This window comes from Epinephelus fuscoguttatus, linkage group LG1, assembly GCF_011397635.1.
Source record: "Epinephelus fuscoguttatus linkage group LG1, E.fuscoguttatus.final_Chr_v1".
NCBI classification, from domain to species: domain Eukaryota; kingdom Metazoa; phylum Chordata; class Actinopteri; order Perciformes; family Serranidae; genus Epinephelus; species Epinephelus fuscoguttatus.
The window spans coordinates 5,991,132-6,005,726 of NC_064752.1; the positions used below are offsets into that span (position 1 = coordinate 5,991,132).

Genomic DNA, 14,595 nt, shown 5'->3' on the forward strand with positions numbered 1-14,595 from the left:
CCACAGCGATCGGTCACATTTTAGCCATTTTGAAGCATTTTTCTGTTGTTATAGCGCCACCCAGTTGCCAATTAGAGTTAAATTTCTCCAGTCACCTTGAGGCGTCCTGTTCTACATATCTACCAAGTTTAGTAAAAATCCATATGGCGGTTAGGCCTAGATAAGAAATGAGCTCTCTAGCGCCCCCATTTTGTTTGATGGGGTCATTAATGGAGGGGTCCCCTCAGATTATGTGTGGTCATATGCCTACAAAGTTGCGTGGTGATGGGTGAAACCCTTGAGATGTTCTACACCTTTATGTGATGAGCCACGCCCTCCGCAATATTCATTGCCTTATAGAAGCTCAGTTTTAGGAAGTTTTCCAACTTTTGCCAAGAGGGAACTTTAGATATTGGTCCCTAGATTATGTTCACCCAGTTTCATGCAGATCGCTCAAACTTCCTAGGAAGAGATCCATTTGAAGTGTTTTTCAAAAAATTCAAAATGGCGGAAAATCCATATAACCGGAAGTTATGGGTTCTTGAGGCAAATGTGTTCCTCATGAGGAGAGGCATCTCTGTGCAAAGTTTCATGTCTCTACGACATATGGGGCATGAGTTATGCCCATTCAAAGTTTGCAATGCTATAGCGCCCCCCTTTGGCCAATTGATGTAATATTGCTTCATTCGCATCCTCCCATGACCCTCTACCACTGTGCCAAATTTCACATGGATTGACCAAGTCAGTGAGGAGAAAAATGTGGAACAGACACACCCACACAGACAGAGTTTTCGTCATTATATAGTAACATATAGTAAGATTATTAACATGTTGTTATTATGTAGGCTACATAAATTGCATTAAACTGTTATTAATATTACTATTATTATGATAATAATAATAATAATTATTAGTAGTAGTAGGACTGGTTCAAACCTTTTATTTAAGACTTGGGAAATCAGTTGAGGGAGATGATGCCGAGAATGAACAAAGACATTAAAACAATTAATAGGCAAACAAAGAACAATCATGCATATCAATTAAAACAAAAATGAAATCATACAAAACAACAATAGCAATAAATGTGCTCTAAATGTAGAAATACAGGGTGATAAACATGCTAAGGTGTAGATGTATACTTAAAAACTTTTACACTCAATTAAAACAAGATCCGAAATAAGGCACTTAAACTGCCATAAGGGCGGCAGAATGACCTTCTTCCTGGTTCAGTTCTGATTAAAGGAGTGTGAAGCAACAACCTGTTCTGTGAACGAGTACCATAATTATGTGAGGACAGAGTTAAGAGTGATGAAATATGGGGTGGAAGCATCTGTATCGAAGCTTCATAAATGAACAAATACCAATGCTGCTCTCACTGCACAGCCAAATGTGGCCAGCCAACCTTTCGGTAAAGGTGTGATGGGTGCTGTCAGGATCACCTGTAATCAACCACGTCTACTACTACTTCCTAAGTAACAGTGTCTTATCTTGTTGCTGTTGCCATGTCAAACTACAAACATTATTAATCATCAATAAACAAGTTTCAACCATAGCTTTTGTGTCAGGATCAGCTGCAGACTGACTCAGTAGAGATGACTGCCAACTTATTTCTATGTGAATTGGTGTATTGTGCTCTTACTACCACTAGATGGCACAAAAGTATCTACGAACGAGGACAACAGGTGTGAGTATAGTAGAATCAAGTATAAGGTCAAGTAAACCCAAAATGTGATGTCGTTATGTGACGACAGGGTCTCAGGAGGATAGTGAAGAACAAGAGTTATAGAAGGACATTAAAGACCATTTTGAGAACATTCCACATATTCTCAGGATTGATTTAATGTCTGTCTTTAGTTGATGCTACATTCTCGTAGCTCACTGAGTCAGTGATCAGCCGAGACAACACAGAGCGGTGGCTTCCACTCAGCTGCAGGCGTCGAAAGGCCAGCCCAGCTCCTTCAGAAAACTACGCCTCCCATGATGCACCGTGACGTGCTTTTCAAGCTGAAGATGTGAGTGAGCTGAACGCCAGCCAATCAGAGCCTGAGTTGTCTGAGGAACCGGAGGAGAGGGGCCGACCTGGGGGCAAATACAGGTGTGGTGTGAAAGTTTGAGATGGATGGATGGATGGATGGATGGATGGATGGATGGATGTACAACAGACAGACAGATGGATATCATACGTGGATGGATTTATCAGGAGTGGTCGCAGGTCCAGATGCCAGGTGATGAGGAGGCTTGACTCGGACCTCCTCCTTCAGCTTCACACTCTGCCCCTCGTACTGAAATACACAGAACATACACCTTGAGTACTGTCCACTAATGTGTGAATGCAAAGACTTGAAACAATATCTGTGTGTCAGTATGTGCAATTTGGTGTCTTGCCTGTAATACACTTGCTGTGGCACTTTTTCAACAGTAGAGGGCAGTGTGTGACTGGTTACAGAGTGGTAAACTCTGTGTGTGTGTGTGTGTGTGTGTGTGTGTGTGTACCTCCTTGTACACCTCGGTCAGGAAGCCCCACTTGTTGGGCCAGACTTCAGCCGAATCCTTCTCAACTTTTACATGTGCTTTCCTACACACACACACACACACACACACACACACACACACAATAAGTTTAAAGCAACATTATTCAACCTTTTTTTTAACCTTAAAATAACAGCTTTATTATCATTGAGTTCTGTGGTTCCCAGCTGGTCCAGTCACGGTGTCCACATTTCTCCTTAGGGTGCATTCACACCAGGATAGTCCGGGGGACTCAGTTCAATTGGGCGGGTAATGCCGAAAAATTTCACACCTTCATTTGGTTCGGTTCACTTTCACACTGCACTTTTTAAAGCGGACCAAACCACCTGGACAACGTCACGCAGTTACAACAGCTGCTCGTTTGGGGGTGGTATTGCCCGAAACGACCACTGACCAGGAAGAAAAAAAGCATGAGGAAGAAGAAAACCTGGCTCATCGATTGGCCAGGACCAAAAACGGAAATCCATCAAACGAACCAGCGATATATAGTCCTCTGACCATATATCAATAAGCTCCTGCACCTCCTCACTACTCCACGTCTGCCCAGGAGACTTTTTACGACTTTTCTTTTTTAACCTCTGCTTCTCCTGGTTGGCGCTGTTGGCTTAGTTTTTTTTCTACCCCAAATGCACTGTGCTCTACATCACTTCCTCACTTTGGTTCACTTCCTCTCTTTGATTCGCTGGATAGTCCGTTTGCATTTCCCACTGTAAGCTAACCGCACCAGGGTTCACTTGTAAGTGAACCGAGACCCCCACTTTTCAAGCGGACCAGGGTTCGAATGAGCGCTCACGCCACTCCAAACGAACCAAACTATCCATGGAAGCGGACCAGGGTTCTTTTAAAGTGGACCAAATAGCGCCAGTGTGAATCCGTCCTTAGTCATAAGTTCAAGGTCCACACAGTTTAATATATTCAGCGTCATACTTGCACTTGGCCATGTCATCGAGCTAATTTGCTGTCTCTGTCACGTAGCAGTCCAGTGGTCACAGACTCTGCAGCAGAAAACTGCTCTTCAATATAACAGCTCTGTGCTGGAAATTCACTGTCCTTCAAAATAGTGGGTTTTTTTTTGTTTTTTTGTTTTTTTTTTTTACAAAGCTGGTGACCGAGACCACCTCTTCAAAAAGGTGACGGTTTGGTTGTTATGGTGCACACCTGAGTGATCACCTGCCCAAATTAACCGCACTTAAAGGGAAATTTCGGTTTATTTCAACCCGTCTCCTAACGTCCTAAATTTGTTTCAAGTGACTAGTGACATGAAAATAATAGTTAGCATGTTAGCCGTTAGCCTAGATACAGCCGGGGCACATAGTAGCGTCAGACCTGTTAAAACGTAAGTGAACGGGCAACCTTCAAGTGCAAAGTTAGTCCACTAAACAAGCTTTTTTTCCACAAAGACCGCCTCATATTGTTAGGATAAATGTCAGAGAACATATAGAAAACGACATGTAAACGTGTTGTCTTACCTTACTGGTGTGCTGCCATGTTTGTTTACTGTCTAGCTCTGCTTTCCAAAGCGCAGCCAAAATATTGCGAGAACAAGCAGCTGGAAGGCAGAACCAGACAGTAACCTGAAAAGTTCATTCATTTATTTTATGAAAGATTTTTAGAATAATGGCTGACGTTTTGCCAGACTTCGAGTTTGTGGAGGAGGAATTTGATTTTGCAGAGTTTGATGGCCGCCCTTATTTATTTGAGGCAGAACACACTGATGAAGAGCTTCGTGAAATTGAAGAACGGAGGAGGAGAGAGAGAGAGGCGCAACAGGTAGAGGACCAGAGAGGAGGAATGGCTGCTGCAAGGCTGCGTAGCTCTGGAGATTGGTGGTGTACCTGTGAATGCTGTGCCCCAGTGCCCACAGAAGAGGAATGCCTCTGTTGCAAGGAATGGGACCGGTTGCAGCCTTATTTTCAAGGTCTGGATGTGACCGAGGACGAGACACCTCCACCTGGAGTAGTATCCAGCTGGGCTTTATCTAGAGCTTGCGAGATATATTTCGGCCGAGAGTTTGACTGATCCGAACCAAACAGGGCAAGTGTGAAAGCACCCTAAGTGTTATTCAAATCTATGGACATCCTGCTTCACAGAGCACTGAGAGGGAAAAGAAATCCATAGAGAGCATAAACAGCACTCATAGTTATGTATGGTGACAAAATAATAAATGGCGTCTCTTTGCTACAACAAGGTGGTCTTCATATTTACAGAGAGTATGAACACAAAACCTTAATTTCAGGAAGAACTGGGAAACATGGATGAAGCAGGCTGATGTGACAGTTTATTGCTACAACCACGACAAAAACATATTTGGAGTTGCTCATCATGAAGAGATAATTTTCCTAAATTCAAGACAACCTTTTCTCATTTTAACAAGATCATTTTTATCCAGTAATTACACATATTTCTCGTTAATGCTACATATTAATTATTGACATTTTTAGGCACTTGTTATTTATAGCTTATCATTTCATCTTAAAAATGTCTTATTACAAAAACAGACGTATCTCATTAAGTTATGCTTCTTATTTCATGACACACCAAATCTCATTAAACCCCAAAACCTTTCTCGCTATATACATTATTATGGCAAGCTGTATTTGTTATATAACATATTTCATACCCAGGGAGACACAATGAAGACTGAGAGGAAAAAAGAAACAAGAAGAGAGAGTAAAACATGATAACAATATTCTCAGTATCAATAATAATAGTAAAAATGATAATAGTCTTTCACAACAGCAAACAGGAAGACACAGCTCATGTTTTAAAACAAGACAAAGATTCAGAATTTTAAACATCTAGCCACCGATGCTACATCAATACACTTCACCATTTTCATAAAGAATAATTTGAATAAAAACACAAATGATGCACAGTGCTGAAACAAGTTAGAAGATTTACCAGATTTCATCCTGATGCACAAAGTTGATGGGCTCAGATGTTCGCTGTGAAGCCGCCATCTGTCCTGACCAGTGTGTGTGTGTGAGTGTGTGAGTGTGTGTGTCAGTATGTGTGGCTTCTTTCTCCCGGCCTGGCTAATGTTTCACCTGTGTGTAAGTCACACTGACAGACCTGTTTACCGTCGCCAGGGAGACGGAGTTCCCTGACACATTTATCTCTTCTCTCTGTCCTGTGTGTGTAGCCGTGGCAACAGTGGGATGAAACCACTGGAGGGTGGCTGGGAGCTCAAAATGGGAGTTTTGCAGCCACACTGGTTCAGTCCTGACTGAATATCTGGACAAGTCAGCTAAAACTACACTGAAGACAGACTTTATTTTAATGTACACATCCTGTAAAATTCATCTAAATTATGATACTGCTTGAATCACTCTCACCTCACATTCCGTTGCATGTTTTTGTGGGAAATGTGTGATGTAAATAAAGTTGTATGGGTTTTTTAATTTCCCGATTAAGGGAAAATTAGGTCCAGGTTGGAAATATCCAGAAGGACTGGCTGATTTAACAGGTTTTCTATCAGATTACAGAGCGTCTCCTCCTATAGTGGATCAGTCCTGAGGACAGAATCACTGCTCCCAACAGCAGAGCAACAACTCCACCAATCACGAAGCTCCTCTCGGACTGATTAAAGGAAGAGTCTGCAACAAAATGACAAGAGAAAAATCTATTATACAGAATACACAATGAATGTACCAATCATATAAAGGACACTGTATTGTTCCAGAACAAGTTAAAGGGGAACTCTGTCATTTTTCAGTTTGGACCCTATTTTCTCATGTTTTTGTGTCTTACTGACTCATGTGAGCAACCATTTTTCAAATTGGTCCAGTAAAAAGAAAGAACGCAGTTAAATCATGTCAAACCTGTTGTTCCCATGAGTCCCTGAGACACAAAAACATGGGAAATAGGGTCCAGGTTGAGGAGTTCCTTTGAGTTTGCTCATCTGATCCAATCAAAAATAAAATCTCAGCTCCATCCTCACCCCAGTCAGAAATCTTGGGCTCCCTGAGGCTGATGTGCTCCACCACACAGCTGACCCTGTCCTGTCGGCCAGGTGTGAACTCCAGGAAAGAGTGGACATGGTAGGTCCAGTCTCCGTTTGTCATCACCTCGGTTGAGGTCACGCCTGAAGTCACTTCCTGTCCGTTGCTGTGCCATGTCACCCTGATATGTTTGGGGTAGAAATCGTAAGCGCTGCACACCAGCATGGTGTCGTGACTGGAGGTGGTGGTCTCTGTAAGAGTGATGTTGGGTTCAGCTGAAATCAAAATCAAAAATCTTTTTAAATGTATTTTCACTCAGAAATTTCATGCAAAAATTGAAAATCTGTGTAAAAGAAGGTGGATGGATCTGCACTGTGATGGGAAATTCTGTTTTTAACCATGTTTAACCTATAATGTATGGTATTTGGTATTGCTATGATGTATGATGTGTGGTGCTCATTTAACCCCTACTGTGACAGCAATGAGAGACACCAAGGTTGTGAGCCAGACAGGCTCAGACACCAAGTGTCCTTGTTAGTCTCAAGAGATGTTGTGTTTTAGGAATGTCAAGGTGCCACATATGTTGACTGTTGATATGCATGTGTTATTGGAACTATAAAGATAGCAGGGCGAGAGGTCTTGCTAGGCACTCGTTCACTGACTGACTGTTGCAGTTGTATGTGTGTGACTCCATTCATGAATGCTTATTAAAACTCAAGAAAGACAGCTGACGTGTGAAGACTTTTTCTTTAAACTGTTCATTAAATAGTTGTTTTGCCACCACAAAATTGGCGACCACGAAGGGACCTCATCTGTGAGCGGATTCTGGAATTCTGGAATGAAGGTGTGAAGACTGTGCGCACAGCAAGAGCCAAGGCTCTTACCACCTCAAACTCCCCCACAAAGGAAGGTTGAGAGGAGGGCCTGATGTCTGGAAAACTGGGATTCCCTTCACCGTTGGGGTCCAGCGAACTTGGTGGCTGTCAACACCTCACTGTCTTTTCTGGTGAGTTTTGAGGACTGCGCAGGAAAAGTCTTTTCCACCTACTGAGATAGGTTGGCAGATGTGCCAGGCACCGTTTCTGGGAAGTGGAGTGCAGGAAAAGTGGTGAGCTTGGTTTAGGTCAGGGACCTAAAGTAGTGTAGGTTAGGAACCTAACACGACACCTGATTATTTCAGCTGTTAAAGGTGGAAGAAAAGGTGGTGAGAAGCTGTCTGGGTTGGAGAAGTAGAGACACTTGCTATCAAAGTGGAACAGACAGAGTGAGTGAAACACGTCTTTTTCTTTATTTCCTTTTTGCGTGCGCGTTTTAGGGTAAAAGGGGGAAAAAATCCTTTAAAGTGATAAGTTTGTGCATTTTTTGAGATTGATTTTTGCTTCCACAAATTTGACTTACTTCTAATACTACTAAGAAAACTGAGAGTTTGATTGCAATGGGGTCTGGACAGAGCACAACCTCAAAGGGGAAAATTGAGCCTGATTATGGTGCTCCCAACATGAGGTTTATGGAGATTAATTATGGAAAGGAGAGCGTGGCTCAGTTAGATCTGTGGGTCAATATGTGCTGTTTTCCGAGAACAGTGTGTTAAACAGCCCGAGGCTTTAGAGGTGAGGTTGACAGACTTAGAAAGAAGTGGATTAGAAGGGAAGTTTGGAGGTAAGGTCAAGTTCCAGGCAGATTGGTCAGCTTTTAGTAGTTGGACGAGGGAAGCCAAGCATAGGCAGGGCCCCAAAGGTTTCCCGGTGCAGTGTTTGAAGCTGGATTCGGACCTCGACTCGGCTCCACCTGTACGGCCCCCACCGTATGTTGAACACCATGAACCGGAGGGAGCAGCTGGCCTCTCTGAATCAGCGCTGCTTACAGAGACATTGTTCTTCGGCTGATGACAAGATTGAAAATGAAGTTTCCTGTTCGTTTGGACTGGGCTGAAGTGGTGGCGGTTAAGCAGGATGACAATGAGACTGTCTCTGCTTATCTATACCGCCTGAGACAAGCAATATGGTGGACGGACCGAAATTGAGGAAAGTCAAAAGGAGGACAAAAAGACAATGACCGTTGCTTCAAGTGCGGCAAAAGGGACATTGGGCAAGAAACTGCCATAAAGGGGGAAACAACAAGAAAAAAAATGGGGCAGATGAGTCAGATTGACTATGTGGTGAGAGCACGAGGACAGACGAATCTGGTAACTACACTGGCCTGGAAAACCAACCAGCGCTTCAGACACGTGAGAACACTGACACTAACACAAATACAGAAACACACAGCACGCACATCATGACTGATGCAGAGTATGAGCTTGTTTCTGACGCGATTCTGCACCTTGAATCTGAACAGAGAGAGAGAGTGAGCGTAGCAATATACTGGCTGATTTTTCAGCGGAGGCATACAAAAAGGAGGCCTCGATACACACTGTCAGTTAAAGGTGTTGAATTCTCTTTCTCGGTGGATTCCGGGGCCACAGAATCAGTCATAAGACGTTGTGATTTTCATCCGAATGCTAAACCTAAACTAAGTGGGAGATATCAGAAAACAGTTGGGGTTGCTGGAGTAGCGATTATTGAAAAATACACTGCTCCGCTGAATTGTTTTGATTCTGAGACAGGGAAGGCTTTCAAACGCTCATTCTTATATTCTGACAAATTCCCCATCAATCTGATGGGACGAGATCTCATGTGTATGTTGGGGATTGTTTTGATTTGTACACCTGAAGTCATTCAGGTGAGGAGAGTGAATGAAATGAAGGAAAGTTCTGTTTTTTTCCAAAACGCTGAGGGACAGTTTGTGTGCGAGTGGAAGACAAATCTCTCTGTCTCTGTGTTACTGCAGCTCTCAGACACACACACACACACACACATGCTGATGTCACATGCCTGCACTGTACAGCACAAATGGTTCCTATTTCACACACTGACCGTGATTATGAGGACATCTGGTGTAGTACAGGACAAGACATGGATAGGTTACAGCTAGATTGGTTGTATTGGAATGATGTTAATTGTGCTGTCTCGGTGAAACTTCCTGATTGATTGCATGAGTTGATTTTGTCACAAAACTGTGATCCACACATGTCACTGGTAAATCCCAACCGCGCAGACCTGGGTCTGTGATACTGGTTTACAAGAGGGTTTTCCAGTTATGCCATAGAGTTTTGCAAAAGATGTGTGATCTGTGCTACTATACTAGTGGTTAGACTACTGTAACAGTCTGCTCACTGGCCTCTCCAAACGGGCCGTAAGACAGTTGCAGTACATCCAGAATGCTGCTGCTCGGGTCCTGACCAGAACCAGGAAGTATGAGCAAATTAGTCCTGTGCTCAGGTCTCTACACTGGCTTCCTGTGGCTCAGAGAATAGACTTTAAAGCAGCTCTGCTTGTGTACAAGTCTCTCCACGGCCTAGCATCAAAGTACATCTCTGACATGTTAGTGCCATATGAACCATCTCGGACTCTGAGGACCTCAGGGACCGGCCTCCTGCTGGTGCCCAGAGTCAGGACTAAACATGGGGAATCAGGATTCCAGTTTTATGCAGCTAAAATCTGGAACAGTCTTTCTGAAGATGTGAGACAGACCTCTACTCTGACAATGTTCAAATCTAGGCTCAAAACAGCTCTATTTCACTGTGCATACGACTGAAAGGATCTTATCTGCACTCTTCTCTTTTAAAGTTCATTTTATAATGATTATTTATGTTTTTATTTTGTATTGTGATTTTAATGCATTTTCTTGTTCTGTAAAGCACTTTGAATTACTTTGTGTACGAATTGTGCTCTACAAATAAACTTGCCTTGCCTTGCCTTTAGTTTAGTTTATTTAGTTTATCAAGGCACAGTGTGCAATAGCATTAATCATTTACAAGAAATGGCGAAGGCTCTGATGACTCTGATAATTCCCAGGTGGGAAAGTCCACTTGGTGAGTTGGTGAGTATTGATCTGAGACACCATTGTGCATATCACCCAGCCTCTGGAGGGGCATGTGAAAGAGAAAACGCAACTTTTAAAAACAAACTTGTGAAAGTGTGTGAGGAGACTAAGATGTCATGGAAAAAAGCTCTTCCTATTGTATTGATGCACATGAGGGGCTAGATGGAGGAGCAGAAATGGATTCAGTCCATTTGAGATCTTATTTGGCAGACCTCTCAATACTGGGATTGGGCCCGTTAAAAGGCAGTTGCCAGACACTGGTCACTGCGAGGATGAAATGTTACGATATTGTGCAACCTTGTCCTCTGTTTTGTCTGAAATCCACCAACAGGTGAAAGCTGCCATGCCCAAACCAGCGGAAGGGAAGCTGCATGATCTCAATGCAGGCGACTACGTTGTAGTGAAAGATCTGAGACGAAAGAACTGGAAAGCTTGCAGGTGGAACGGTCTGGGTTTGTCACATTGTGGGTACTGATTGCTGTACATACATACCTGACATCACTGATAACATGACCCATGTGGTTGCTCATCTTAATGATCTGCTACATCTGAAGAAGAGCCGTGACACTGAGTTCGGAGCAGGTATGGCCCTGTGGTCCTGGTTTTCTCGGAGTGGATGGAAAGTGACATTAATGCATCTGTTTGCACCTGTCGCAGTGGTTCTGCTGGTGCTATGCATTGTTATGTGTTGTGTCGTTCCCTGTGTGAGATTTTTGATTACATCAATGGTATCATCTGCTGTAGGGCGCTACGTGCAGATGGATCTGTGGACTCCTCCTTACAATTCGCAGGAGTCACTCATTTAAACTTTCATGTTGAGTTGATTTTGGCGACCCTGTGGACAAAAGCAGTAGTGTTTTGCCGGAATGAAACCTACATTTCCCATGAGCTGTCGTAAAGACGCTTACCTGGCTCGCGCATGTGTTTGTTTTGGGGATGAATGAAACAACAAGACGGGAAAATTTTGCCCCCGCTCCTATCAGAGATCCCAGCTCACCTCTGCCGCGCCCCAGCTCCACCTCTCCGGCGTAAGCGCCACCGCCACCGGGGTAAACACAGCGGTCAGCTGGTAAGGCTGAAGGCCTGTTTGGCAAGCACTTCCGCGACTTCTTGGACTGAGTATGGAGCGGTGCCTCGCCTCTTTATTTCTCGGCACTCGCTGGACCCTGTGGACGCCTGGCTGGTACATGTCGTCGGCCCGGATAAGGTGTTCCAGCCCCGCGGCCCCTGCTCTCCTTGTCCCCGCTGGCGCGGGGTGAATCTGCGCAACCTGCGGCCTCTGTGTGTGGCTCCTCGGACAGCTAACGCCGTGGACCCGCCAGCTCCTGCCAGGATTGGGCTGGTAAATGATAGATCGCTAGCGAACAAAACGTTTATCCTGAAGGATTTCCTGACTTCCCTAGGATTGGATTTTCTCTGTGTGACTGAGACGTGGCTGACTGTTGGTGAGTCCAGTGCTTTCACAGAACTTTTACCCGATGATTGCTGCTATTTTAACTCTCCGCGGACGTCGGGTTGAGGAGGAGGAATAGCGACTATTTATAAGAGTCACTATAAATGTAAGCAGCTAGGTAAGATGACGCGTACCGTCTGAGTGCCGTAAATCGTTTCGTCCTGGAAGCGACCTGGGGCGGACCCGGATACAGTTTCCTAAAGGTATGGATATACACTATATAGAAATAGCTTATTTTCACACCGATGGTCTCATTTGCTGTTGTAGGTCACGCACAGACATCAGCAGAAACGAGAGACTTTTGCATATCCAGTTAAAAGTTCCTTGTAGCGGCTTTAAGTTTTTCTTCTGATTCACATTTATGTGTTTTAGTTTAGAAATGTTTTGATCATTAAAGTTGATTCTTTAGTAGTTTGATTAGCAATCACATTTTTCTTTTGCTTTTCACTTTCATTTTTTTTTATTTTTATTTTTATTTCTCATTTTATTCATCTTCATTTACTTTTATATAAACTTTCGCATGACAGTCAGTGTTCCCTTTATTGACTGTGTATTCTCATTAAAGATAACATTTTTCATTTATGCTTATCTTGCTTTACCTTAGAGTTTAGTTTAAGGGGTTTTTTTTGTCCTCATCATATAGAGGTTTTTTCCCTTATTAGGTAGTGTAGTTAGACGGACAAGTCTTTTACCCTCTCCTTCGCCATATAGGGAGGGGATGTTTGGCTTGCCTGTGCTTGTGGCCTGTGACTTCTGCCTGGGTTTTTGTCTCCCATGTTGGAGACAGGTGGTACTGGCATTTGGCTGACGTTTTAGCATGAGAATGCTAAAAAGGGTGGAATGTGATGGGGAAATTCTGTTTTTAACCATGTTTAACCTATAATGTATGGTATTTGGTATTGCTATGATGTATGATGTGTTGTGCTCATTTAACCCCTACTGTGACAGCAATGAGAGACACCAAGGTTGCAAGCCAGACAGGCTCAGACACCAAGCGTCCTTGTTAGTCTCAAGAGATGTTGTGTTTTAGGAATGTCAAGGCGCCACATATGTTGACTGTTGATGTGCATGTGTTATGGGAACTATAAAGATAGCAGGGCGAGAGGACTTGCTAGGCACTCGTTCACTGATGTGTGAGTGTCTCCATTCATGAATGCTTATTAAAACTCAAGAAAGACAGCCGATGTGTGAAGACTTTTTCTTTAAACTGTTCATTAAATAGTTGTTTTGCCACCACAGCACTTTATATCCTGGTGAATAGTGACTGTGTCATAACAGTGAGGTTGCCAGGTTTGGTACCATCATGCTTGTCAAACCTGGCATTTCATCAAGAAATAGCACAGCTACTCTTAAACCACAAGATGATGTTTTTGCAGTTCTGTTTGTGTATGATTTAAAGAGACACACATATCACTCACCCATGTTCTCCTCCATTGCATTCATTAACAAACCAATTTGGTTGACACATATTAGCTGTCTCTCCAATTTCCTCTGCAGAACGTCATGCTTGTCTTCATTAAACTTTGATGCAAAGATTAATCCAACTGGAGTAAAGCCTGTCCAGTTCCCGACTGTGCTGTTGTACCGCATCGTAAACTGTTCATTAAAATACCAGTCGACCAGATACTCCACCTGCTCTGGCTTTGCAGAGTACCAGGCACACCAGAAGTCGGCGTAAATGAAGTATCCCTTTCCATCAGCAGCACAATCTGAAAGGAGAAGGCACAAGACTTACTCTTTTTTAAACACTAAATAATGACAGTTTTTTGTCACGGGTATGGTAAGAACCCAATTGTAGCCCCACAGGCAGACAAGAAAAGTTTGTAATGTCCTTTAATGTTTTGCTTGTCAAACACAGAATGAGCAGGCAGGTGAAACAACAGCTAGAGTCAGTTTCTTGGCTCAGAGCCTAGACCAGGTTCCAATACTAAGCACTCGGCGTAGCACACCAAAGCATAGAGCAGGTGAGTCACTGGTGTCCACTGGATGCACACAAACAGCAAAAAGCTCAAATGTGTACAACAGTACCGTGACAGAGCAGACAGGAGGCGAAGTCAGACGAGCAGAGGATCCAATACCCGGTGAACACTTAAGAAAAGCCAACACACCTGTGAGGAGCTGACTGTATGTTGGTCAGATCCAGCAAGGAGTAGATGAACCAGCAGTAATGAGTGGATCCCGCAGTGCACAGACAAAAGCAGAATGTGCAGCCACACGGCGAGGTAATCCACAGCACAGGAAATCACAGGCTGCAGAACACGTACATAAACACAACGGAGAGCTGACTGGCAGTTTCTCCACACAGCGATGGGGAAGAGGCAAACAGAAACCAGGAACACGAAACAGAGCTCTTAGTCAGGGACAGAAGGCTAAGTGGTTTACCAGGGAGCAGACGAAGCAGGAGAGTCAGTGAAAGGCAAGGTTGACAACAAGAAAGCAGGCTGGGAACACATGCTGGAAAGTCTTTGTGCACACTGTGACAGTTTTGGTCCATCAGTATTAACGACGGCATGCACAAACTTTGCTTCAGCGGTATTGTAATGGACTGCCATGATATTTCGTACAGACAGAGGGAATTGCATCAGGCGAAACCTGTCTCCAAGTTTTTAAGGGCACCCAATAGTGTGGACTGGTAGCTGGAGAGGTGCCAGTTTGCCTCCTGGGCACTGTGGAGGTGCCCTGGAGCAAAGTACCGAACCCCCGACTGCTTGGGGTGTCTGTATGAGGCAGCCCCCTCACTCTGACATCTCTCCATTTAATGCATGTATA

At 43.8% G+C, this 14,595-nt stretch overlaps 2 protein-coding genes across 18 annotated transcripts in view; both read right to left on the bottom strand.

Moving 5' to 3' along the window:
• Positions 1–956: 956 nt before the first annotated feature.
• LOC125897301 (uncharacterized protein C20orf85 homolog) lies at positions 957–5,501 on the bottom strand. Its single transcript, XM_049590535.1, has 4 exons — positions 5,410–5,501; positions 2,473–2,554; positions 2,163–2,261; positions 957–2,058 (listed from the first exon to the last, which is right to left on the bottom strand). The coding sequence occupies exons 1-4, from the start codon at positions 5,466–5,468 to the stop codon at positions 1,903–1,905; spliced, it is 396 nt and encodes a 131-aa protein (XP_049446492.1). The 5' UTR covers positions 5,469–5,501; the 3' UTR covers positions 957–1,902.
• The window catches only part of LOC125897175 (rano class II histocompatibility antigen, A beta chain-like), a 35,485-nt gene continuing 25,554 nt past the window's right edge, over positions 4,665–14,595 (bottom strand). For 3 of the 17 annotated variants that reach the window (XM_049590323.1, XM_049590385.1, XM_049590316.1), the window contains exons 2-4: positions 13,245–13,535; positions 6,449–6,724; positions 4,667–6,104 (exon numbers count right to left, since the gene is read on the bottom strand). In XM_049590323.1, coding sequence (XP_049446280.1) covers positions 5,983–6,104; positions 6,449–6,724; positions 13,245–13,535 — 689 coding nt within the window. In that variant the 3' untranslated portion in view covers positions 4,667–5,982. Of the gene's footprint in view, positions 6,105–6,448; positions 6,725–13,244; positions 13,536–14,595 lie in introns of all 17 variants that reach the window. The other 14 variants (XM_049590433.1, XM_049590417.1, XM_049590426.1 and 11 more) reach the window with 10 other exon arrangements.

Coding starts and splice junctions, on each gene's coding strand:
- LOC125897301 (XM_049590535.1), bottom strand. CDS start 5,468: ATGGCGGCTTCACAGCGAACATCTGAGCCCATCAACTTTGTGCATCAG. Junction 2,555..5,409: donor GTGCATCAGGATGAAATCTG/GTAAATCTTCTA, acceptor GTGTGTGTGTAG/GAAAGCACATGTAAAAGTTG. Junction 2,262..2,472: donor TGACCGAGGTGTACAAGGAG/GTACACACACAC, acceptor TGTGTATTTCAG/TACGAGGGGCAGAGTGTGAA.